Source organism: Pelodiscus sinensis, chromosome 13 (assembly GCF_049634645.1).
Source record: "Pelodiscus sinensis isolate JC-2024 chromosome 13, ASM4963464v1, whole genome shotgun sequence".
Lineage (NCBI taxonomy): Eukaryota > Metazoa > Chordata > Testudines > Trionychidae > Pelodiscus > Pelodiscus sinensis.
Genome location: NC_134723.1, coordinates 10,822,665 through 10,849,508, shown reverse-complemented (window position 1 = coordinate 10,849,508; position 26,844 = coordinate 10,822,665). Strand labels below are relative to the sequence as shown.

Sequence of the window (26,844 nt, the reverse complement as noted above, 5' to 3'; positions counted from 1 at the left end):
ACCGATGCCCATCTGCATCATCGGGGACGCGGCCTACCCCCTGATGCCCTGGCTCATGCGGCCCTACACGGGGCAGCCGGACCAGAACCGGGCCCGGTTCAACGACCGCCTCAACCGGGCCCGAAACCCAGTGGAGCTGGCATTTGGTCGCTTAAAAGGCCGCTTCCGTTGTTTGCTCACCCGTCTCGACATGGGTGAGCAGAATGCAACGGAGGTGCTGGCCGCGTGCTGCGTGCTCCACAATATTGTGGAGCGCAGTGGGGAGGCCTTCCTCCCTGCATGGGTGGCAGCTGAGGCACAGACCTTGGACCAGCCCGCCACAGCTGCCATCCGCCAGGCGCGCCAGGAGGCGGTGCGCATTAGAGAGGCCCTGGTGGAGATGTTTGCCCAAGCCCCCTAGCAGGGTCGCTTGGGTCACCCCAGAGTACTCTGTCCCAGCTCCTACCCTTCCCCACCTCCTCCCCTTACCTCCCCCCCCCCAATAGTATAGTAAAGCGTCGGGTCACAGCATATCGCGGCCGTCATCGAGTCTGTTCGTCGGGTGCGTCGGGCGTAGTTAGGGTTTGTCTTTTAAGTTAGGCTAGGGTTTAGGCCACCATCGCCGTCCTGAGGAACAGCCAACAGGATTTGGGACTTGTGTGGAAGGCTTACATCAGTGCCATCTTCAATGGATCTCCTGGCTGTTCCTCTCCTGAGGCCCGGAAGGCCCAAAGGACTGACATGGCCAGCAACAGCACGATCATCCATCGAGGGATCTCCTGGCTGTTCCTCTCCTGAGGCCCGGAAGGCCCAAAGGACTGACATGGCCAGCAACAGCACGATCATCCATCGAGGGATCTCCTGGCTGTTCCTCTCCTGAGGCCCGGAAGGACCAAAGGATCGAGGTGGCCAGCAACACCACGATCATCCGTCGAGGGATCTCCTGGCTGTTCCTCTCCTGAGGCCCGGAAGGACCAAAGGATCGAGGTGGCCAGCAACACCACGATCATCCGTCGAGGGATCTCCTGGCTGTTCCTCTCCTGAGGCCCGGAAGGACCAAAGGATCGAGGTGGCCAGCAACACCACAATCGTCCTCCCTGTGCCTAGAGTTTGTTTAATAATCTCTGTTGTGTGCATCTTGTAACTGTTCTTGCTAGTTTGTAATCTATGTTAATAATATTTTGTGGTTTACCTGTTACTGAAAAGTGTCATCATTTATTTCTGTGCCACAAACTACTGACCACTTACGAAGGCCCCCCCACCCCCCCCAGTGATTACAGTACAGATTTTGTTCTCCACAGTTTGCCACCATGTTACATTTAAGTGGCTACTTGGCATCTCACATCATTTTGTACACTACCCAAGAGTTACACAATACCCAACACACGAATGAACAGCAAAGTAGAGATCTGTTTATTTACAAGGGGGGGGGGAGACCTTCAACTGGGACAGGAGAGGGGGAGACCTTCAACTGGGACAGGAGAGGGGGAGACCTTCAACTGGGACAGGAGAGGGGGAGACCTTCAACTGGGACAGGAGAGGGGGAGACCTTCAACTGGGACAGGAGAGGGGGAGACCTTCAACTGGGACGGGGGGAGGCAGTTACTGGGATGGGCGACCCCTGCGAACGCTCCTCCGGGGGCCAGCCTGCCCACGCTGGGCAGACCGCGTCGGGGCAGGCTGCACGCGGAGGTGGCCAGGAGCATGGACACGGCCAGGAACAGGGGCACGGCCAGGAACAGGGCCAGGAACAGGGCCAGGAACAGGGGCAGGAACAGGGGCAGGAACAGGGTCAGGAGGAAGGGCAGGAACAGGGCCAGGAGCTGGGATAGGAGGAGGGGCAGGAACAGGGCCAGGAGCTGGGATAGGAGGAGGGGCAGGAACAGGGCCAGGAGCTGGGATGGGAGGGGGCATGACCTGTGCTACGGGAGGGATGGCGGGGGCCTGGGCTCCGCCCATGCCATAGTGAATGGCATGCACAATATGTGCCGTGAGAGTGTCCATGGTGGTGCGCATCCCTCTGCATTCGGCCAGGAAGGCAGCCCAGGCATCCTGCCGCCACTGCAGGTCCCCCTGCACCCGCTCCTCGATGGAGGCCTGGATTGCCTCCACAGCATGGACGTGGCGCCGAAGCAGCTGGTCCCTCTGGCGGAGCCTGTGCCTCCGGGGTTGGCCTGCTGGGGGTGGCGCTGCTGCCGCAATGGAGGGTCTGGTGCTGGGTCCCGCTGCAAGGAAGAGAAGAAAGGATGGGTCAGTCAGGCAGGCCGTCCACTGTCCCCACACCGCATGCCCTCCACCCCGAACCCAGGTGACCCCACAGTTGTGTGGCTTGGGCCCACTCGGTTCCCCTCCTGCCTGCCCCTGGAGTAGGGTCCTCCCTCCAGGGTATTGTAAGCACCGCTCTGTATCCTGGCCCCATGCAGGGCGGGAGGGTGCTAGTGCAGCATTCACCTGTGGAACTCCCTGCCGGTGGAGACTGTGAAAAGCTTTTGGGTTAATCACTGCTGTTTGACAGGGAGCGAGATGCATCCCCACGCAGTGCCTGGGAGCACATCTGGCAGAGGCGGTCTGGGCTCTCAGATCCCCTCGTGTGGGATATCTCCTGGACGGAACCAGAAGGGTGACTGGGGGGTGGGGGGATGTCCCATCCTTGCAGCACAACTCAGGGGCCCTTCTCCCTCCCACGATCCCTCCCGCAAGCCCGGTAGCCCAGGAACATGTGTGGCCTCAGTGGGGACTTCCCTTGGGGAACCAGCCAAGGCACCGGGAGCAGGTGAGGGGCTCGGTGGGGGCCACGGTCACAGGACCGTGACGCTGTGGTCTACCCAATTAGAAGCTGGCTGTGCCTCACTGCCAGGCATGGGACAGTGTGCCGTTGTCTGGTCTGCACCCTTGCTGAAGCTGCGGGCTCTGGGCTGAGTCCCTGGGGCCCTGGCCAGTTCCGTCCGGCATCCACCCTTCCCCCTGGTCCCGCCAAATGTGTGTGAGCAGCAGGGTCCCAGGCGTGGCCTGCAGCTGCCTGCCGTGGTCACGTGCCGCTCGGTCACCAGGTTGCACGTGGTTGCACCTGCTGCTTGCTGTCCTCATGCTATGCAGCGTGCAGCTCACGTGGCCTGAGTGACATGCTCTCCCCCTCCCCCCTCCGGGCACCTGGCTCCCCACCGCCCGCCCTCCGCCCCCCACCCTTGGGAGTGCAAACTGCACAGACTCACCAGTGGGTTCCTCCCCGTCCTCGGAGGAGTTGCTGGAGGGGGCCTGCTGGGTGGCAACGCTGGCCTCCTCACCAGATGCACTGCCGCTGTCGTCTGCCTCCTCCGGCTCGGTGGGACGGTTAATAGGTGGCCGCTGGCAGGTGTCCACGGGGACCGGTGGGGCTTGAGGAGCGGGCTCTCCCAGAAAGGAGTGGAGCTCCGCAAAATATGGGCAGGCGTCGGGTCCTGCCCCCCTGCCCTCAGTGGCCCTGACATACCCCAGCCGCAGCTCCTTGACTTTGGAGCGGACCTGCTCACAGTTGCGGCTGGGGTGTCCATGCTGGGCCAGGTTCTGCGCAAGCCGAGTGTACAGGTCGGCGTTCCGGCGCCGGGAATGGAGGTCGTGGAGACCCTCCTCCTCCTTCCATAAATCGATGAGGGCCTCCAGCTCCCTGGGGCTCCAGGATGGGGCCCGCCTTTTGCGGCCCCTGGGGGCCTCCTCCGCTGGGGGTCCAGGGGGCTCTCCAGCAGGAGCTGCCATGGTGCGGTGAGCCGAAAGGAAAAAGTGTTCGGCAGCACAGCAGGCGGCAGACCAGACCCAGACAGGCTCCTGGCACGTGCGCCCAGCAGCCTGAGAGCCCTTTAACAGCTCCCCCGGGCTTACCAGGAAGTCCGCGGCTCCTACGGGGTCTCCCAGCGTCCAAACCGCAGTTTTCCGTTTTTTCTGCTTTTCCGGAAAAGCTGTCTACACTGGCCCTTTTCCGGAAAAGCTTTTCCGGAAAATGAACTTATGCCCGAGCGGGAGCATCGTACGGTTTCCGGAATAGCGGCTGATTTTGTACAGTACAGGATCGTTGCTTTTCCGGAAATTCAAGGGCCAGTGTAGACAGCTCGCGGGTTATTCCGGAAAAGCGGCTGATTTTCCGGAATAAGTGGCCCAGTGTAGACGCACCCCCCCTTGTGTAGGAGTGTTATTGCCCTGTCACATGTACCCTGGGGACCAATAGAACAAAGTTTTTCTGCTGCTGTTAATGTGGGCTCAGACAGTTAAGCAAACTGTTTTCTTGGACTGCGCTGGCCAGTCAGGCCTCTCCATATAATGGGACCAACAGGACTAAATTCCAAATATTAAGTTTGAAATGCCAGAAACAGAGCTATGGTGGATGGGAAAAATACCAATCCCTTGAACACATATCTCTATGGCCAGATTCTCAACAGGTTCACACCTTCCTCCTGCAGTTAGCACAAGAGAATTATACAGCAGGATCAAGAATTCTCCCTCTAGATCATAGCTGCAGACTCCATGGGTGCTCCAGGGCTGTAATGAAAAAAAATACAGAGGGGTAGCAGAGTTAGTCTGTAACAAGAAAAACTTAAAAAGCAACAAATAATTTAGTAGTACTTTATCGACTAACAAAACATGCTGATGGTATCATGAGCTTTCATGGGCATAGCCCACTTCTTCCTCAGCTCTTGCCCCCTAACATCCTTACTTTACTTACGCTACATCAATGACATCATCATATGGACCCATGGGAAAGAGACCCTTGGAGAATTTCACAAGGATTTTAACAACTTTTACCCCACCATCAACCTCAGCCTGGATCAGTTCACATAAGAAATCCACTTCCTTGACATTACAGTACAATTAAATGATGGGCAAATTTAATTCCCTATACCGGAAACGTACTGACCACTACACTTAACTTCATGCTTCTAGCTTTCATCACGGACACATTTCTTAATCTATTGTATACAGCCAAGCCCTAAAGTACAACCAGATTTGCTCCAATACCACAGACAGAGACAAACACCTACAGGATCTATATAGAGCATTCCTAAAACTGAAATACCCACCTAAAGAAGTGAAAAAACCCACAGATTGACAGAGCCAAAAAAGTACCCAGACATGAACTACTTCAAGACAGACCCCAAAGAGAAAACAACAGAATTCCACTTGTCATCACCTACAGTCCACAACTTAAATCCCTCTAATGCATTATCCACAATCTACAACCTATCTTAGAAAATGACCCCTCATTCTAAGAGGCCCTGGGGGAAAGGCCTATTCTTGCTTACAGACAACCCCCCAACCTGAAACAATTTTTTCCCACTAACCACACCACACAGCTACATCATAAGGATCCAGGAACCCACCCGTCCAATCAATCCCGGTGCCAACTCTTTCCACACATCCATACAAGCAATTATATCACTGGACCCAACCACAACACCCAGCATATCAGAGGCTCATTTAACTGCACATCCAGTAATGTGTTCTATGCCATCAAATGACAGCAATGTCCCACTGCAATATATATTGGACTAACTGCACTGTCCCTCTTAGAAAAAAATAATGGACACAAATCAGATATCTGCAAAGGGAACACATAAAAACCTGCTGGGGAACACTTTAACCTTCTTGGACACTCATTTATGCATCTCCAAGTTGCTGTTTTGTTTAAGACCAATTCCACAAGCCAAATACACAGAGAAGGATTGGAACTCCACTTCATTAACAAGTTTAATTCTCATGCTGATGGTCTAAATCTTGATATAGGATGACTCGCATATTATCAACCAACCAACCAACCAACCAAACGATGAATGTGCCAATGTTTCTTGACGTCTGTGTAGAATCTGGTGTTAGTACTCTTCCTTTCCTAGTGCAAACTAATGGTTCTTGTCAGCCTTTTTTAACTATTTAGTCTTTAAGGTGCTAAGGGTATGTCTACACTATCCGCAACTGTGGAACGAGGTGCACCGGTAGTTTGGAATAGGAAGCCTAATCCGAACTACCTAGTTCGTGCCGCGTGTAGCCGCGGGCACGGAGACTGAACTAGCGGACATTTTAAAATGGCGGCACCCGGCAATATGCAATGAAGCCTGGGAAATTCAAATCCCGGGCTTCATTTGCAACTCCGGTTGCCTACATTAACCACACTAGTTCGAACTAGGGTGGTAGTGTAGACATACCCTAATAGACTTTTTAAGTTTTTCCTGTCACAGACTAGCTCGGCTATCCCTTTAATACTTATCTACCCACTGCCTCCCTGTACCCTCTCTCCTGCCCCCTCCCCTGCCCATCCTGCCCCGGCCACCCTCCTCCTTCTCTTCTTTATTCTTGGTTCTGGACTTCCAACACTCCAGTCATCTGAAGAAGTGGGCTGTGCCTACAAAAGCTCATGATACCATCTATATTTTTTGTTAGTCTATAACAGTGTTTCCCAAATGGTGCTACGTGGAACCCTGGGGTTCCGTGAAGTGAAAGTAAGGGTTCCGCGAGAACCTGAACGCTCCCACCCCCTGAAAGAGACAGAGAGGAACCCGGTGCACAAATACACTAGCTCATTCTCTGGTTTCCCGCTGGGCTTTCAGACACTTTCCCTCCCCCGCTGCTGCTCTGCCTTTACCAAGCGACCTAGCAGCAGCAACCGCTGCTGGTCCCACTTCTCCCGATCAACCCAAGATTCCTCTTCCCCCGTCCCCCGCTGCCGCTCTGCTTTTACCAAGGGACCTAGTAGCAGTAACTTATGCAGATTTTTTTGCTCAACAAACTTTTTCCCTGGCTATAGGAGTTCCTTGAAATTTTTCCGAGATGAAAAGGGTTCCATGGCCAAATAAAATTGGGAAACACTGGTCTATAAAGTGCTACTAAACTATTTGTTGTTTTTTAAGTTTTTCATGAAAAAAATAATGAGTGCTTAACACCCATCAGCAGCTCATGAGGTCCCTATGGGGAATGTATCTGAGACAGCCAACCACATCTGTGATTCTGCATCAACAACACAAAATGGCTGGTGCTGCTAGGCAATGTTCCCTCTATTTTTCCCATCCATGTGTAGAATAAATGTTGTTATGTTCATTGAGGCATGTGTGAATGTGCACCACCAGTAGAAACACATGCTGTGGGTGTGGAGGATGCTTTGCTAATCAGCTGGGTGGCATTTGGGGAATCTCTCCTGGGTGGCTACTCAATTGTTCATCTTACAGGGAACACTGATACCAGGGTTGCTAAATAAAATGCCAACCCCTTCTCTACTCCATCCCTGCAGTGGATCCATATATCTCTAAACCTCAAACAGGGTGCCTTGCTTCAGCAGCCTACAAACTGGCTGATTAAGGGGACTGTGGCCCAGTTGTCCCTGGACTCTTATGCAGTTAATGTAGTAAAAGTGTATAGTATGTTTGAAAACCATCCCCCATGTCCCCAAAATTGAAAAAAAAACCCAATGATCAGGTCCTTAAATCTCAGGTAAACATAGATATCTGCATAAATCATGCTGCTGTCTCCTTCCTCGGGTCTCTGGTTTAAAAATTGACTGACAAGTCTTCAAAAAGAAGTTTCAGTTTAGAGTGAATTTTTACAGGCAAGTTATAAATCCCTGAAATTAAGAGTTTATAATCGAAATGCTGACACAACCTTAACTAGAGCAGCATGAACAGCTTCACAGTAATAAATCAGTCACTTGTCTTATAAGTCTGTCACATGTTCTATAAATCAGAAACTTGGAATGTAAATCACATATTTAAAAGTACTTGTTCATAAATCAGCTATACAGATCAACACTAGAAATAATATTTTCGCAGTAAATTACTTTTTGCAAAGATGTTCTCCCATGTCAGTTCGTTGCATTACTTAAAATTTACTTAAAGTTCTATTTCAGGGGTTCTATAAGTGAATCTTTAGATTGTGATTTTCCTGATAAACCCTATTTAAGATCACAGCTTTGAACAAAAATGTTTTTTCATAGATAGAAACCAACTCTTAATGTCCATTGCAAGCTTTTTGTTAGACCGGTGGAAACCTTTTTAAAGATTTTCATTTACTATAATAAAATATGCATCTCTAATTGAGATCAGGAATGCCAAGAGCTAGGTGCTACACAAAACACACACTAAGACAGTCCCCACCGAAGTAATAGAAATGTAGCCGTGTTAGTCTAGTCTACTCCTGTTTTTTGATTCAGTCCCCATCAAAAATGCTTACAAGTGAATAGGAGGGAAAAAAGAATAACTAGGCATCGTGACAGGTTGTGTCACAGAGATCCCTTTCAGACTGTCACCTGTTGGGCTTATTACATCAGTGAGCCCACCTACTTGTCCTTTGGGGTGCTCTTTCACCCTGTCCTGCTGAGCCATAAGCTCTGGTTTCCCCCTGCAAAGGCACAGAAATAGGGTAACAGCCCTAGATACATCCATCTTACTCTTCATAAAAGTTTTACATAGAGAAATCTAATGAAGTTTGCTCCCTTTATCAATAAAAGACATACATGCACAGCTGTTGTTCCTCACAAGGTAACTACAAGTCAAACCTCTGAATCCGGAATTATCTGGTCCGGCAAAATAAACTGATGTTGCTTGATCAGAAAGTCCTGGTGGCCAAGAGTGCAAACCCCATCCCCGGGGAGCCCTGGTCAGGTGGTGGTGGGGGGGGAGAAGTGGGGCCACACAACTGGGGAGCCCCAGCAGGGTGGGGCAGCAGTGGGATAGATGAGTCCTGTCCCAGGCAGAGATCCCTGGTCAGGCGCTGGAGAAGCAGGGCTGCAGAGTCTAGGGAGCTCTATCCCTAGGGAGCCCTGGCCAGGTGGAGCAGCAACAGGACCAGTGAGCAGCAAAAGCAAGGCCCATCCCCAGAGAGCCCTACCTGGTGAGGGAGCAGTGGGATAAGTAAGCCCCATCCCAAGTGGGGATCTCTGATTGGGGAAAAGCAGGGCCATAGTGGCTAGGGAGCTCCAACAGGCCAGAGCCAAGTCCAAGCCCTACAAGCTGAAGCCCAGTGGCAGTGAGGCAGAAGCAGAGCCAACTGCGGGGAGGGGGAGGTCCTGGAAGACCAGTAGCAGTGACCTCCTCATATCCAGCAAGTTCCCTCATTCAGGAGGGGTCATACCATTCTTATGCAAAAACTTGCGGAGCATCCACGCTGCAAATGCATTCTTGTGCAAATAAATGTACAGTAAACATCAGAAAAGAGGACTTCTTGCACAAGAGTTATTCCTCTCCCCACAAGGAATAAGCCCTCTTGCGCAATAGCTCTTGCGCAAGAAGGCAGTGTGGACAGGCAACAGGGGTTTCTTGAGCAAGAAACTCCTATGGCTAGTATGGCCATCAGAGCTTTCTTGCACAAGAGAGCATCCACACTGCCATGGACGCTCTTGTGCAAAAGCACATCTCTTGCACAAAAGCACAAGATCTTTGTGCAAGATCTTTGACGCAAGAACTCTTGCGCAAAACAATTATTGTACAAAAAGCCTGCAGTGTAGATGTAGCCTAAGGGCATGTCTACTCTACAGAGAAGATCCATCCTCTTGAGGTCATCCAGTACTTCAAATTCTGTGAGGAGTAAGGGTAGCCGGTGGATCATGTGCTCCTGTTGGCATCCCACAGAGTAGACACCATAGCGGCTCGGCTTAAAGTAAGCCAATTCCACATATACATTTTGCATAGCTGGATGGCGTATCTTAGGCTTGTCTGCCTGGCCTAGTATAACCCAGGCCTGAGAAACTTGTTACATGCAACTCCTTACCACACAGTAGTTTTAATGATCTTTTCTCCCTCCTAATTTGGGCTCAATCCTTCCCCCGCATTCAGTCTCAGATATTTCCAGCAGTCATCTTGGTGGTAAGCAGAGAGGGTATGTCTACACTACCCCGCTAGTTCGAACTAGCGGGGTAATGTATGCATAACGCACTTGCTAATGAAGCCCGGGATTTGAATTTCCCGGGCTTCATTAGCATAAGCGGGGAGCCGCCATTTTTAAATCCCCGCTGCTTCGAACCCCGTGCAGCGCGGCTACACGGGGCTCGAACTAGGTAGTTCGGACTAGGTTCCTATTCCGAACTACCGTTACTCCTCGTGAAACGAGGTGTACCGGTAGTTCGGAATAGGCACCCTAGTCCGAACTACCTAGTTCGAGCCCCGTGTAGCCGCGCTGCACGGGGTTCGAAGCAGCAGGGATTTAAAAATGGCGGCTCCCCGCTTATGCTAATGAAGCCCGGGAAATTCAAATCCCGGGCTTCATTAGCAAGTGCGGTATGCATACATTACCCTCCTAGTTCGAACTAGGAGGGTAGTGTAGACATACCCAGAGTTCTTTCCAAATGCCAGCTCCCCCTTTGTTTGGTTCCCTGCCTATACATAGATTTTGCCCAGGGCAGGAATCCTTTGTCTTCAGCTTCAACCCTTTCACAAGCCCCATAGAAAAGTAACACTTTCAAAATGGATCCCAGCATCAGCTGACCTGACCACAGCATCTTGACAGGACCAGACATAGTACAGGGCCTATCGGAAAAATAACACAGTTTACAAAAATGAGTAATACTGTGCCACCTCAGAGATTAACAGATTTATTTGGGCACAAAACCATTTAGTCAGGTGCAGTTTTTAACTAAGAAAGCTTATGCACTTTCCATGTCGGCACAGGGTTCTACCCGAGTGTATCCAGGCAGACCTAGTGTGAAACTGAACAGGAGCTGGATGTAAATTTAAAGTCAATGGAAAGAAAGACTTAAATGGGCTCTGCATCTAGGTGCAGCACAAAATATATAGATGGAGAATCCAACCAATCCTCTCTGTGTATCAGCTTTGTGCTACATGTAGAGCCAGAGCCTATTTAAGTCTTTCAATTGAATTTAAATCTATATAATAATTATCTTATGATAGTATAGTTATATGCTTAGAATAATCATTTGATTATTATAGATAACACAGGTAGCAATGGCTGTAGAGGTAGTCCAACATTTCCCATTATACACCCTGCTGCTAGTTGATTATAATATTAGCAATTTAAATTTTTGTACAATCACACTTAATTCTGGCATTTCCTAACTTCATATTTTAACATAGTTAATTTCTATGTAATTTGCAAAACAACCAGACTAAAACCAATTTTGGACACCGTTAACAAAGAAAAACAAATTCTCAGCATAGTTATTTAACTTTTAAAATTTTTGGTCCATTAGAAAATCTCAGTGAAGGTGCCACATTTGGAAAAAACATGAATAATATTAATGTAGTTTTGGCTTCCTATATCTCTAACTAGTATACGGGTAAGTTCTAAGCCATTGATTTTTAAAGCACAACTCCCCAGATCAATGGCATGATATGGTGCTCTGTGTTTACCAGTAAATATGGCTTTCAGCTACATGCCAGAATTTTTACTATTACAGGAAGAAAACACAGAGTAAGCACAAGAAGCATCCTGGGTTATTTTTCTAGTTTGCTAATGCAGATTTGCTAATGTGTTTTTTTTTAACTGCAGACTCCTTTGAAAATGAATTTGGACCCTATGACCTTTTTCGGTGCTATATGAATGCTGCTCTCTGCAGACCCCTCTCCTTCCTAATATAAATGTTTAATGCGAAACACAACTCTAAGTAAAAGCTATTTATCTTTTCTTTAATTTCCTTCGGTGCAATTAGAATCTGAAGTGCTCACACTTGTTAGAATGGCCTGAATCTGCAGCCTGTGTTTACAGAACAATAGCAACTCATGGAGAAGAGCATCAGCATTTACTCTTCATTTCTTCACCCTTCTCTCCTGCAGTATACAAACAGATCTGAGGAACAAAATACATATCAGATGACGTTACTACATATCAAACAAGTAATTGCTAAAAAGATATTGGTTCTAAAACAAATCACGGCAGAATTGGAATAAATACCTTTTCCTAAAAATATTTTTAAAGGTCTTTGTGTCAATTCAAAGCATGAAGGCAAAACAATGGGCCAGATTTTTGGGTTGGCTCATTTAGTTCAAGCCCCTGTTCAAAGCAGGACTTACCCAAACTGCATCATCCCAGCTAGGATGTGACATTGTGTCCTCATATTTTTATGGAAATATGTTTTTAATATTAATATGAATAGTTTGAATATGTTTTATGAAAAATGGGGAATTTAACCTATCACTGAAGAGCTTTGAATCCCCTTGAATGTGTATGTTCTGTTTGTATGCATGTGTCATTCCCATATTTGAAGTTGGAAATATGAATTTAAACTTGTTTTTTAATCTAGGTATGCAAGAGAAAGCCTTTACTTAATGTCCCAGTGCTCAAGACAATGATTTTGAGTATGGTACTTTTCTATGGGAACTCAATGGTTGAAGCTGAACACAAAGCATTCCTGCCTTGCTTATTTATAGTCAGGGAACCAAACAGAGGGGGAGTTGGCATTTGAAAGACACCTTCTGCTTTCCATCAAGATGACTGCTGGAGACTTCTGAGGCTGAACGGGGGAAGTATTGAGTCCAAACAAGAAGGCTATGTAGCTTGTGAGAATAGAGAATAAAACTATTTTGTGGGCAAAGAATTGCATGTAACAAGTTTCTTACTGTTTTAAGCTGTGTTGGGTATTTTGTTCTAGTTTGCTAAGTAACTTACTTTAATCTGTCTGTTATCATTTACAAACACTTAATTCCTAATTTTATATATAATAAAATCACTTTTGTTTATTAATAAATCCAATATAAATAAATGTTACTTGGGAGTGCATATCTCTCTTTCTTGATAAACAAAGATAACACCTTTTGAGCTTTGTCGCTATTAAAAATTTAAGATGGATTTATCTGGGATTTTGATCCCACTGGGACATGCACCTGGGTACTATGTCAAGTACTATGATAGAGCCTTCACAGAACTAAGATGATGCAAGATCTGTGTTGCTCTGCTGTGGGTTGTACCTTCTCTGGGGAAGATCAGAGCCGTATTTTAAAGAAGCCTTATTGAAGGCACAGGAAAAAAACATCCCGATGCACACCAAGAAAAGCAAATATGATGGGCGACCAGATTGGCTTTCCAAGGACATTCTTGGTGAGCTTAAACACAAAAAGGAAGCTTACAAGAAGTGGAAACTTGGACAGATGACTAGAGAGGAGTAGAAATGTATTGCTCAAGAATGCAGGGGAGTTATCAGGAAGATGAAAGCGCAATTGGAATTGCAGCTAGCAAGGGATGTGAAGGATAACAAGAACGTTTTCTACCAGCATGCTAGCAATAAGAGGGTGATCAGAGAGGGTGTGGGGCCCTTATTGGATGAGGGAAGTAACCTAGTGACAGATGATGTAGGAAAAGCTGAAGTACTCAATGCTTTCTTTGCCTCTCTTTTCATGGACAAGGTCAGCTCCCAGACAAATGAAATATACAATGCAGTGTGGGAAGGAGGTGGACAGTCTTTGGTGGGGAAAGAACAAGTTAGGAACTATTTAGAAAAGCTAAACATACACAAATCCATGGGCCTAGAATTAATGCATCTGAGAGTACTGAAGGAATTGGCAAGTGTCATTGTGGAGCCTTTGGCTATTATCTTTGAAAACTCATGGAGATCAGGAGAGATCCCGGATGACTGGAAAAAGGCAAATGTAGTGCCCATCTTTAAAAAAGGGAAGAAGGACAATCCAGGGAACTACAGACCAGTCAGCCTTACCTCAGTTCCCGGGAAAATCATGGAGGGGATCCTCAAGGAATCCATTTTGTAACACCTGGAAGAGGGGAAAGTGATCAGGAATAGTCAACATGGATTATGAAGGGCAAGTCTTGCCTGACCAATCTGATAGCTTCTATGATGAGATAACTGTAGATATAGGAAAGTCAGTGGATGCGATATACCTTGACTTTAGCAAAGCTTTTGATACGGTCACCCACAATATTCTTGCCAGCAAGTTAAGGGAATGTGGATTGGATAAATGGACTCTAAGATGGATAGAAAACTGGCTAGACTGTCAGGCCCAACGGCTAGTGATCAACGGCTCAATGTCAGGTTGACAGTCGGTTTCTAGCAGAGTGCCACAAGGATCTGTTCTTGGACTGGTTTTGTTCAACATCTTTATTTATGACCTGGATGAGGGGATGGGTTATACCCTTAGCAAGTTCACAGATGACACTAAACTAGGGGGAGAGGCAGATACACTGGAGGGCAGAGATAGGATCCAGAGTGACTTGGACAGATTAGAGGATTGGGCCACAAGATATCTGATGAGGTTCAACAAAGACAAGTGTAGAATCCTGCACTTGGGACGGAAGAATCCCAAGCATTGTTACAGGCTGGGGACTGAATGGCTAAGTAGCAGTTCTGCAGAAAAGGACCTGGGGATTACAGTGGATGAGAAGCTGGACATGAGTCTACAGTGTGCCCTTGTAGCCAAGAAGGCTAATGGCATATTAGGGTGCATTAGGAGAAGCACTGCCAGCAGATCCAGCAAAGTTATTATTCCCCTTTATTTGGCTCTGTTGAGGCCACATGTAGAATATTGTGTCCAGTTCTGGGCCCCCACTATAGAAAGGACGTGGATGCATTGGAGACAGTTAAGCGGAGGGCGACCAAAATTATTCGGGGGCTGGAGCCCATGACCTATCAGGAGAGACTGAAGGATTTTGTTTAGTCTGCAGAATAGAAGAGTGAGGGGGGATTTGATAGCAGCCTTCAACTTCCTGAAGGGAGGTTCCAAAGAGGATGGAGAGAGGCTGTTCTCAGTAGTGACAGATGGCAGAACAAGGAGCAATGGTCTCAAGTTGCAGTGGGAGAGGTCTAGGTTGGATATTAGGAAAAACTATTTCACTAGGAGGGTGGGGAAGCACTGGAATGGGTTACCTAGGGAGGTAGTGGAATCTCCATCCCTAGAGATGTTTAAGACTTTTCTTGACAAAGCTCTGGCTGGGTTGATTTAGTTGGGATTTTTTCTGCCTTGGGTGGGGGACTGGACTTGATGACCTTCTGAAATCTCTTCCAGTTCTATGTGTCTATGATTCTGTCATAGCAGGCCAGAATGCAAGGAAGCCCCAAGGGGACAAGCAGGGGTGGCTCTACACTGCACCCTTTTTCCATAGCGGCCATTATTCCAGAATAACAATGCTTGCATCTATACAGCAATTGCAATATTTCAAAAGAAAATCAAAATAATGAATCGTTTTTTCTGACATTGGAAAGGCTCATTCCACAAGGAATAAGGCCTCTTCCAAAATAGCTATTTTGCAAGAGGGCATGTGTGGATGCAGCACAGGGAGTTTTTTTTTTAAATATTGGGCCTCCAGGAAATCCCACAGGTGCCTTGAGGACCACTCCATCCACCCTCATCAGGACTCCATAGTTCCTCTTCCCCTGCAGCTCTGAAAGCTGCAGACACAGGGGAAAGGGCTTGTGGCGTGAAGCTGGCCCTCGCAGCATCCAGCCACATCACAGCTGCCAGGGAACTTTGTCTAGCTACCATTGGAAACCCTCAAGCCCCCGAAGAGCCCCCTGCTCATCCCAGGGAGCACACAGAGGGCTCCCAGGAAACTGTCAAAGGTGCACACCATCCTGGTCTGGGGTGGAGATCCTGGCCCTCCTTGAGGTGTGGGGTGAGGAGGAAAGCCTCCAGGAACCCTGCTCCATATGGCATAATGCCAATATCTACAGCTAGATGGCTGATAGCCTGGCCACTAAGGGCCATATCCAGACCCAGGAGCAGATCTGGAGTAAAGCAGAGGTCTGGAAGGCCTATGCTACGGAGAAGGAGTGCAGCTCATGCTCTGCGGCAGAACACCACTCCTGCCCCTATTATTAAGACCTCTGGTGAAGGACTTGGGGCTGGAGGGGCCCATCATTGCCCACCCAGGGGTCTCAGCCAAGGAGGAGGAGGTGGACACAGCCAGCACCATGACCACGCTCACACTGGAGCCAGTATCCCATGGTCTGGATGTGTCCCAGGCATTCTCCAAGGCCAGGGAAGGATCATCAGGTGAGTGGTCTTGATTTTTTCACACAAAAGGGAGGGATGTGTGTACGCTGTGGGGATGTGGTGCAATTGTCACTCAGCCTTCTCGGCCTGGCCCTCACGCTGCACTCTGTGCACCAAAGAGGCAGCACCTGAGCACTCCTGGGCTTCTGCTCATAGACTCTGGGGAAGCTGCCCACACTTCTGACCCCTAAGGGATGACACTCTACCCCTACGGGCCACCACTAGAAGGAATCTAGGGACACACACACACACACACACACACACACACACACACACACACACACACACAGACTCTGGAGTGCCGCACAGAACACATGGGCATGCCTGCATGCTTGAGGCAGCACTCACTCCCGGGGACAGTGCTGCCAGGCACAGGTGTGTGTGCTGTTCACACACTCTCACACCTTAACCTCCTGTCCCCCAAGGATATAAGGTCTCTCCCCTTGGGATGCCACCACTGCTGGAGCCGGTGTTTACGCAGCACCAATGGAAGGCCAGGCAGCTTGAGGCCTCCCTCCTATCCACTGGATCCCAGTGTGGCTGGCAATTTCCCATGCCTGCTTGTCCCCAGGACATGGGGGGGCAGGGGAAGCATAGTCCCCTGGGGATGTCTGGGCCCCTGTAAGAAAGTCACTGCTGTCCAGGCCACACATGGCCTTGCTCCCAAACTTCACCTTTCTCTGACCCGGAAACTGTTGGGCTCAGCTCAGAGATGAAGACAAGGCTTCAGGGACAAGTGTCTCCAGGGATGACTGATCATCTCTTTTTATTGTCCCCAGCCTGACCCTGGGGGAGTCGCAGGCACCAGAAGGCCCAGGAGGACCTGATGAGGGACCTGAAGAGACGCTGGCACAGAAAGTTTGTGATGACATGCTGTGGCAGAGAGATCTGGATGGAGCTGCTGCAGTAGGGACACAACATGTGTGCAACCATCCAGGCTCTCCTGACCCACCCAGAGCCAGCTCCTGCTCCAGCTACAGTCCCAGTTCCCAGTCCTGCTCACCCTCCCATGCCTGACCCTGCTCCAGCCTCCCCACCCCCCGCTTATCCTCCTAGCCCCCAAGAATTCCCCCACACCCAAGGTCACTGAAGTCCCCACACACGAGGCCGAAGAAGCACATGAGCTAAGTACCATGCCCAATCCTGAGCCTCTCTTCCCCCCTTCAAGGTTTTCATCCCACCTCCTCCCCAGTTACTTCTACCCCAAATAAATCACCACACAGTTCTGTTTTTAAAAACCAAGCAGAGATTTTTATTGTGACTTCATGGGAGGGGAGAAGGGAGGGGTTGTTGGAGGAAATACAGAGAGGGGCAAGGCACAGGCCCATAGTGGGCAGGCCCTGGAGAGATTGTCACTGGAGGCCTTGCAAGAAACTCTCCCTCAGCGCCTCCTGAATGTGCATCCCGCCTGATGGGTTTACCAGATTGCAGCTATGAGAGCTACTCAAAGGCCCTTCCCTCACGGCTGGCCTCTGCCTCCCACCCTAGAAGGAAGACCTCCCCCTTCCTCTTAACTATGTTGTTGAGCACACAACATGTGGACACCACTTGGGGGATGTTCTGCTCCCCACATCCAGGCAGGTCAGGAGGTATTTGAACCTCACCTTCAGATGCCCGAAGGTGCACACCATCTGCATGCGGGCCCTGTCCACGTGGGCATTGAAGTGGTCCCTGCTGGGGACAAAGTGGACAGTGTAGGACTTCATTAGCCACAGCATGAGGGAGCATGCCATGTTCCAGCTTATGAAGAAGTCCAGGAAATGGCCATGGTGGTCAACCAGAGCCTGCAGGACAATCAGAGCCTGATGAACCTTCCTGCTGATGTACTGCGATGCCCAGTGGTCAGGGGCCCGGATGGGGATATGGGTGCTGTCAATAGCCTCCCCACAGTTGGAGAAGCCCATGGTGGTATAGCCAGCGATGATGGGGTCCACGTCATCTAGGTGGATATCCCTGCACAGCAGGACGGTGATGATGGCCCTCATCACATGCAGAAGGAGACAAATAAACAAACAAAACAGAGAATCAAAGAGGTGCCAGAGCCTCAGCTTGCTTACTTGCCTACCTCTCTGAGGGTATGTCTCCACTTGCAGCCTATTTCAGAATAGGGCTTCAAATGTAGGCATTCGGAATTGCAAATCAAGCCTGGGATTTAAATATCCCACGCTTGATTTGTATCTTCCCGGCCGGGTGCCATTTTTGAAATTTACAAGCCCAGAATAACTGCCCACGTCTACACGCGGCACTGAAATGGGTGTTTGAAAAAAAGCCCTATTTTGAACTACCTGTTATTCCTCCTGCAATGAGGTTAACAGGTAATTCGAAATAGGGCTTTATTTTGAACGCCTGTTTCACTGCCACGTGTAGATGCAGGCAGTTATTCTGGGTTGTAAATTTCAAAAAATGGCTCCCGGCCGGGAAGATGCAAATCAAGCCTGGGATATTTAAATCCCGGGCTTGATTTGCAATTCCAAATGCCTACATTTACAGCCCTATTCCGAAATAGGCTGCAAGTGGAGAGGTAGGCAAGCAAGCTGAAGAACCTGAGAAACAGTTATATGGTGGTGGGGGTCCCTTTAATCATGCATCTTAGGGTATGTCTACACAGCAAAGTTATTTTGGAATAACTATGCAGGTGTCTACACAGCAATTCCATTATTTCAAAATGATTTCAAAATAATGAACAGCTTATTCTGACTTCTGTAAACCTCATTCTATGAAGAGCTAGCTAATTAGCCTGTCATAAGATGGGATTTTCAGGTCTCTCCTCCACGTTGGTCTTCTCTCCTGAGCCTCCGGTCTCTTGCTCAGTCTCTCTCTCTCTCTTCTCCTCCTACTGCCGCCCCCTCTCTCTCTCTCAGCTGTCCTCCGCCTCCTGCCTCTCTCTCTCTCTCTCTCTCTCTCTCTCTCTTTCTCTTCTACTCCCCCTCCTGCCTCTCACTCGGGGGACTGTGGAGCCCAAATGGTCGCTTGCGCCACTTGCTCTCCTGAGGCGGCCCAGCAGAGCAGCGCAGAAGTCAGCCGAGCGCCACGGCAGGAGGTGAAGGGGGGTGGGGCGGTGCTACTCACAGCCAAGGGCGGGGCCGTGTACATCACCGCCCTTCCTTTCCCTCCCACCACGGGGGAACCCAAATGGCCCCTTGAGCTGCTGGCTCCCCCTGCAGCCCAGCTGAGGAGTGCAGCACTCAACCAAGTGCCACAGAGGGAGGGGAAGGGGAGCGTTGACATACACAGCCCTGCCCCCTGGCCATGTATGTCACCGCCCTGCCCCCTTCCCCATCCTCCGTGCCGGCTCAGCTGAGTGTTGTACGCTGAGCTGTGCTGCCACGGGGGAGGAGGAGCAGTGCGGTGACATACACGGCCAGGGGACTGGGCTGTCTACGTCATCGCCCCCCCATCCCCTCTTCCACAGCAGCCTGGCTGAGGGGTGCACCACCATGTACCCACTCAGCTGGGCCATGGCGGGGGAGCAAGCGGCGGCAAGTGGCTGTTTGGGGTCCACGTTCCCCACGCATGGGGAGCGCAGAACCCAAACGGCCGCTTGCCGCCCGGGGCCCAGATGTGTGGCTTCTGGAATATTTTATTCCGAGAGAAGCATGCAGTATTGCCGTACCCTAGGTGAGAATAGCTCATCAAGTGACTGTTTCAAGGATATCACTGTGATCCAGCATATTACACAGAACTTTTACAAGCCTAACCTTAAAAACCTCTTCGGATGGAGATTCCACCACCTCTCCACGCCTTCAAGTCAATCCTCGTGAAATAACACTGGTCTACAATTTTTTAGAAGTAGTCTGCTTCAGAGATAAAATGTGCTATTTATTATGTATTTTGATGTGCTGAATTCAAATATGACAATTAAAACAACTGCTTGGCTACTGTTTCCAAGATATTTAAGTTTTTACATTTTACATCTATGTATATTGTGTAGATAGTAGAGTTTTAAACATAAATTGTAAACCTAGGTCTTTTCATGTGTTTATGGTTGCTTTACATGATAATATTTCACCTGTCCTGTTTATGTAACACTTTAAAAATCAGCAAAAGGGTTATATAAATAAAATTTATTATGAAACAAAAGGCAAAAAACTATTACGTACATAGTTTAGTCCTATTCAGTATCTACTCGGCGCTTCTTGGCTTGTCTCTTGTATTAATTAAATGGAGCATCTCTTGTCCTTGTCCAGCAATAGTCTGCAAGCATAGATAGGCTCCATTTGCCCTGATAGTGTTTCTCCATTGTTGCAATATCCTGGTGAAATCGCTCGTCATGCTCGTCGCTCACTACTTTGCAGTTCGGTGGAAAAAAATCTAGATGAGAGTGCAAAAAATGTATCTTTAGTGACATGTTGAAACCAAGGCTTTTATATGCCTTGAGGAGGTTTTCCACCAACAACCTGTAGTTGTCTGCCTTGTTGTTTCCGAGAAAATTTATTGCCACTAACTGGAAGGCTTTCCATGCCATCTTTTCCTTGTCACACAGTGCATGGTCAAATGCATCATCTCGAAGAAGTTCACAAATCTGAGGACCAATAAAGATATCTTCCTTTATCTTAGCTTCGCTTAACCTTGGAAATTTTCCACGGAGGTACTTGAAAGCTGCTTGTGTTTTGTCCATGACTTTGACAAATTTCTTCATCAGACTCAGCTTGATGTGTAAGGGTGGTAACAAAATCTTCCTTGATTCAACAAGTGGTGGATGCTGAACACTTTTCCTCCCAGGCTCCAATGACTGTCGGAGTGACCAATCTATCTTGATGTAGTGGGAATCTCTTGCATGACTATCCCATTCACAGAGAAAACAGCAGTACTTTGTGTATCCAGTCTGCAGACCAAGCAAGAGAGCAACAACCTTCAAATCGCCACAAAGCTGCCACTGATATTGGTCATAGTTTATGCACCTCAAAAGTTGTTTCATGTTGTCATAGGTTTCCTTCATATGGACTGCATGACCAACTGGAATTGGTGACAAAACATTGCCATTATGCAGCAAAACATCCATGATTTGTAGGAATAACATGATGCAATTCATATCATGTATGACACAATACCAGCTTCAGAATGCATCATTCATTGTTTTGCCTAAAAAGCAAGTACTATCCAAACCCAGTCATAGATTTATTCATAGATCCAGTCAAAGATGTATTTTAGTCATTTCTGGTTTAAATTGAGATCCCTTCCCTTTATAACTCACTTATCCTCCGCCATTTGCAAGTCAAGGGTCGTATATACAGACCCAATAGCATATCTTGAAAACTAGAGCCAATCAACAATTTTAAGCATCATTTTTGTTCTCGGTGACCCAGAATTAGTAAAGTTTGACTACATTTATTTCAGAAGCATTTTGGCTGTAGAGCAATGTAATTTTTCCTAATATCCAACCTAGACCTCCCCAACAATTTCATTGTTATAATTCTTTCAAATCAGTGGCATTACTCTGGGTTTAAATCAGTATACTCACTGAGATCAGAATACTTTATTTTCCCTCTCTCAGTCCAAATTACTCCTAAAGACTGCTGCAGATTCAAGAAAGGATTTTCTCATGGCATATCTGTGGTTTCTAGAGAGTGGTATATTATATTATTAATATATGAAATATTTCTGAAGTGGAAGAAATTCATACTGTAAAACTAATGCGGATGGGTAACTTAACCTCACAGTTATCACAGCTGGCAGGGACAGGACATATGCATCAGTTTGTTAGCAATGGAACACAAAGCCTAATGGCTCGCTCTCAATCCATTTTCAAAAGGACAAAGCCTTTAAAAATCCAGAAGCATGGACAGGAAGTCCTGTCTTTGTAATATCTTCCTCCCCTTCCTCAGATTCCACAGAAGCACCTCCAATATGGCTTACTTTCACTGACATAGAGGGGCTAAATCCAAGAGAACAGCACTCTCTGCTTCACTCTTCTCTTTTCCCCAGATTCTAGCATAACCCAGAGGCTCTGAGACCACTGGGAGGGAGGGTAAATTCTGCCTTATCTCAGAGGCTTTTAACTGACGAGGGAGTCTCATGGCTTTAGCCCCCTAAAATCCGAGCTTCAGTCCCCCTACCAACAACCTGGGTCTGTTAGCATCACAAGTTACCTGCTGGAAGGTCTCTGAAGCTTGGGAAGTGTTTTCTCAGCTTTGGGAAGTATGTGACCCAAAGACTATGAGTCACAAGGGAGACTGAAGTCTGCCCTACAGCCTTAACTAGCTGATGTGGTAGAGAGTCATGACTTTAACCCCTAAGATCCCAGATTTAGTACTGTGCAGTGATGACCAGGTCTATCAGCATCACACTAGCAATATGGCAAAGTGGCTGAAACAAGAGTTTGCGAGACATTCCTTGTGGAATGAGGAGTAACGATAGTTCGAATTAGGATCTTTAATTTGAACTACATAGTCCATGCCACGTGTAGCCGCGGGCACGGAGTTCGGACTAAGGGGGATTTAAAAATGGTGGCTCCCTGGAACATGCAAATGAAGCCCGGGATATTTAAATCCTGGGCTTCATTTGCAACTCCGCTTGCCCACATTACCCTACCTAGCTTGAACTAACGAGCTAGTGTAGCCGTACCCTCAGTTACTTTGGTAAATATGGAGGGTTGATACTTGCTTATCTCCTAGTACAGCAGCATGATGCTTTATATCTTAGTCCACAAGCTTTAAAATCAAGTAATCCAAGGCTGTTGTCTATTCTGCTATTGATATTTTAAAAATTGGTGCTGGAACTTTTTCCTGATGTGCCTTATTGTGGAACTCACAGATGAAGAGAGGAGGAGGAACCGTTGTACCGAGTGAATGATGGTATTTACATAGCTCAGGTTCATATAAATTTTTATGACATGTCAGCAGTTGTATTTGTGTTTTTTGAATCATTTCAAAATATTTTGAAAAGATATTAAAATCTTTGCCAAGCAATACATTTTTAAGATTCACAGTCTTGGCAGCTGAAAAAAATATTCTGAAAAATAACCTTTGTGTTCCAAAGGGATTTTGTAACTGTGCAAAAGGAAATTGAAAGTATTTGATAGTTATTTGTAAAGAATTATGGCCAGACTCATGAAGGATTTTAATAGTATGTTATAGGGTAGATAAAATATTTTTCCAGTACAGGTATTTCCAAAGAAGCTCTCAAGGATTCTTGAACAATCTCAATAGTAATTGGAAGGATTATAAAACTATTTCTGAAGTACAATGGAAACCTGTTAAATACTTGCATTTGTGAGGAGATAAGGTTCTTCTTTTAACATGTCTGTTTCTCTAACAAAAGTTTAGATTGCTCAGTTGCAAACTTCCCTTTGATATACAGGAAGTGACTTTTTTTAATTCAGGAGTTTATTGATTTTTTTAAGTGCATGTGGGAGAGAAGAATGAAGACCTACCTGGTCTACCATCAACAAGGGGTTAACACCTGCTCAGCTCACCTATACCCTTGCCACTGCTTGGGAAACAAAGTGAAGGATGGGGCGAGAGACAGAAAATGTTGGAATTGGGGAGATTGATATTGGACAACAGTTTACTGTATTTTCTGGTTATAACAATCTTATTTCTTGAAGAAAAGTCTTGCTGCTGCAATTATTTTTTTCTGCTGAGTCTCTCTTCAATATATTGAAGAGAGAGATTAAATGCAGTTTATAATGGTGGGAAAATCACAGTAGATATATAGAGACATTCAGTATTTTCCAAGCCACATCGGATTTACTGTCTGAGGCTATATACACAGTCAGTAGGAACTGTCACATGGGGCCTGACCCAAAGCTCACTGACCTGAATGGGAGCCTTTTTATTAACTTCAATAGGTTTTGGATTAGGCCCCAGATGAGATGGCAAATGAAGCTGTTTTGGCACTAACATGCCAAAATTAACAGAGAGGCCTATTCTTAGAATACAAATACATGATAAAAATATCCTCTTATATTAGTATGTAGATGCAAAATGCTACACGATCAGAATGACTGTGCATTACATCTGCTTTGCCCTGAAGTAAATTACAGCACAAAGTGTAGAGCAGGAGAATCAAGCCTCTGCACAAGGTAAGGATGTCATTTTCCATAGTACATCTGTCTCTCCCTGTCTACACCATGACATGCAGTGTTATGAACCTTTGTAGTCCACATTGTTTTCCACCCCACAGGTAATGAATGAGGTGCAGCTTGTGCAGTAGCCTGAGTCTGCATGTGTGGAAAGCCAAAGCATTGATCTGATACTTTTGCTTATTCTAATATGCATGCAAAACAACATCGGTGCCTAATTTAATTCTCAGAAATTGCTGAACTTTATTTATTTCTGAAACTTTAAAAAAAAATCAACCTGAAGTAGGGACACCCAGCTTGGAAAAATTCATTCTGAACAATTAAAACTTGGTAAGACTAAAAGCAATTGACATTAATGTCTCACTATCATAGGTGTCCCAGCCATCCTTACCTGAATCACCTATAGTTATTATCCAATTGAAACCTCCCTGCAAAATTCCCATTTTGATCTAGTTTAGGAAAAAATTATAAGGATTTTTTGGTGACCGCAGCTGGTCAAGTCTCCAGTTTCAGATCTTATCTGAAAAGGAGAACCTCCATCTGCACAGTCTCTCTCTCCAACACCATGTTCAGATTCAGAGTAAAAAAACAATGAGCAGTCCCGTGTCAACTTAGAGACTAACACATACATTATTTCCTGAGCTTTTTGGGGTAAAACGCACTTCACAGATGAGTTGGTTCTGACTCAGTGAGAGAAGTGCCACAGAGTGAAGCATCAGCATCACCACGATTGACACTGATGACTTGCAGTGCCTCTGAAGTCTCCTTGTTAAGTGTGATGTTTTGGGAACCATCCAGACTGGTAAGGTGTTTTGTCACCCCTTCCCAATTACTCCAAGGTGCCTTGGCTCCAAGGAGCTTTGCTTCAGACCCCTGACATCAGAAGCCTGCCAACAAGCATGCAGTCACCCTAGCTCTCACCATCTTAGTTACCACTTGCAAGTGACTTCAACAGCCCCTCCAGTCCCAAGGTTCCCCAAACCTGTGCACCCAGAGTATTTAATTACTGGATAATCAAACCATGCTGCTCAGGTTCAGCCCTGCTAAATGCATGAAACCAGTCCTCCAGTTATCAGTTCACTTTGGTGTACACTAGGTATGTCAACATGTAGTTGACTATATGATTAACCAATAAGCATCAGCTTATTGGTTAATCTTGTTGACTACACATATTTCCCCCCCCCCCCACTGCCTCTGCATCAAAACCGACTCCACAGTGCCCTCTGCCCCGCCCCCCGCTGCTGCCTTCATTAGAGGCAGCGGGCAGGGGGTGGTGGAGGCTAAACACTTCTAATAAAGTGGCTCTTTTTAAAGGCTCCTTGTGAACAGGGGTTCAGATCCCCAGACTGGAGCTCAGAGCCCCCATGGGCAGGGGATGGTATCATCTCACACTGCTGGCTGTGATTCAGAGACAGCAGCATAGGGCAGCTGATAGCCAGTGTGCAGGGGGATCCAGTTTTTAAATTGGCTCCCCTCACGAACTGGCTCCCTCTGCCATCCCACACTGCTACCTCTGATACACATAGCAGAGGGTTCCCCAGGAGTGCAGCCAGGAGCGCACTGGCTGCCAGCTCCGCCCCCTGGGACTATCGAATAGTCACGAACCACTTAGATTTTATGAAGTTACACGACTATTCAATTACCCAATATCTAACATGACTAGTGAACACCATCACACAGTTTGCAATACAGAAATCTGCTTTCTGGAAATATAAACCAACAGCTTCTCTAACAGAAAAATCACAGATTGAAGGGTGAAAGAATAAGGAAGAGCACATCCACACAAGTGGCACAGACAATAATCAAAGACACAACACAACCTCCGGCTTTATCCTTCTATATTGAACAAAATCCCTTTTCAAATACAAATTAGCTATAGTATTTTCAAATACTACCTGGCTATAGGGCAGATTCACTGATCATGGCCAGCTCCCAGTCTTTCAGTTCCTGAGGAAAACTTCAATTTCAAGCATCTTTTTAAAAAGACTCCCATCTCTCCTCCCACCCACCCCCACACACATTCTGCCTCCCTAGAGTGATTCATTGTTATTCATAGTGGAGGAAATTCACTTTTGATCTCAATGTCCTCTCACTCTCTGGGCTGGACAATGGATGGTTACTCTCGCCACCTTACTTTGGAGGCGTAGTTCAAGTTGTGCGAGTATAATTTTCCATATACATAGATTCCTAACCACAATACATGTACATACCTCTTAAAGACTATCAAGTTCAGAACATTACAAGATTGCATAAAAGGCCTTACTCAGGATATTTTTATAGTACAATAAAATACAGCATAGTATGTCATCAGCTGTCTCTTTAAACCTTCTATTCTCCCCAGGGTCTCTAGATCCTGATTGCCACACTAAGCCTGATGCTTATATTGTGAGAGGTGACCAGGTGAAAACCCAGGAAGGAATGTCAACAGTGGCTTCTAGAGAAAGAGGGAGTTTCCATATTCACCACACTGTATACTTTTTTCTCTACAAGTAGCCAGGTAACAAGGTTGTATTACACAAGATATAGGAGAAGTCAGAGGATTTAATCCTCCTTTGGGTGATTTAGCACCCTTTTCCTGGATTAAGCAAAAAAGTCTCTGTGGTAAAACTGCTTTGTCACTTCAAAAGTCTTTTCTGTTTCTCGCGTATTTTCTCAGATGCATTTTCTGTTCATTCTTTCTTGGGAAGCTGCTGATAACAGTTCTTTTCTTCTGCTTCTCTCCTGCAGGCTTTTTTTTTTCTTGAAGCCATTGTTTATCTTTTTTTTTAAGTGTCTGCCAGCTCTTTCATTCAATCCTTGCAAATTATTATGCAATCGCTGGGCTCCATTTTGAAAATGCAGTTTTAAATTACTGAATCACATGGAAGATATCTCCCTTCACTTCTCTCAATATGAACAACTTTGTACTGTTTGTAGGGATTGGTAAATATAAGGTATATCAAA

The 26,844-nt window shown here is 47.0% G+C and overlaps 1 protein-coding gene across 1 annotated transcript; it reads right to left on the bottom strand.

The window, feature by feature from the left end:
- Positions 1-1,269: 1,269 nt before the first annotated feature.
- Positions 1,270-17,863, bottom strand: LOC142831309 (uncharacterized). The gene is made up of 4 exons (XM_075941201.1): positions 17,483-17,863; positions 4,397-4,488; positions 3,192-3,622; positions 1,270-2,204 (listed from the first exon to the last, which is right to left on the bottom strand). Exons 1-4 carry the CDS (start codon positions 17,861-17,863, stop codon positions 1,582-1,584), a joined length of 1,527 nt encoding a protein of 508 aa, XP_075797316.1. The 3' UTR covers positions 1,270-1,581.
- Between the last annotated feature and the right edge of the window lie 8,981 nt (positions 17,864-26,844).

Coding starts and splice junctions, on each gene's coding strand:
- LOC142831309 (XM_075941201.1), bottom strand. CDS start 17,863: ATGAGGGCCATCATCACCGTCCTGCTGTGCAGGGATATCCACCTAGAT. Junction 3,623..4,396: donor GTGCTAACTGCAGGAGGAAG/GTGTGAACCTGT, acceptor CTGGAGCCCCAG/GGAGCTGGAGGCCCTCATCG. Junction 2,205..3,191: donor GGACGGGGAGGAACCCACTG/GTGAGTCTGTGC, acceptor TCTTCCTTGCAG/CGGGACCCAGCACCAGACCC.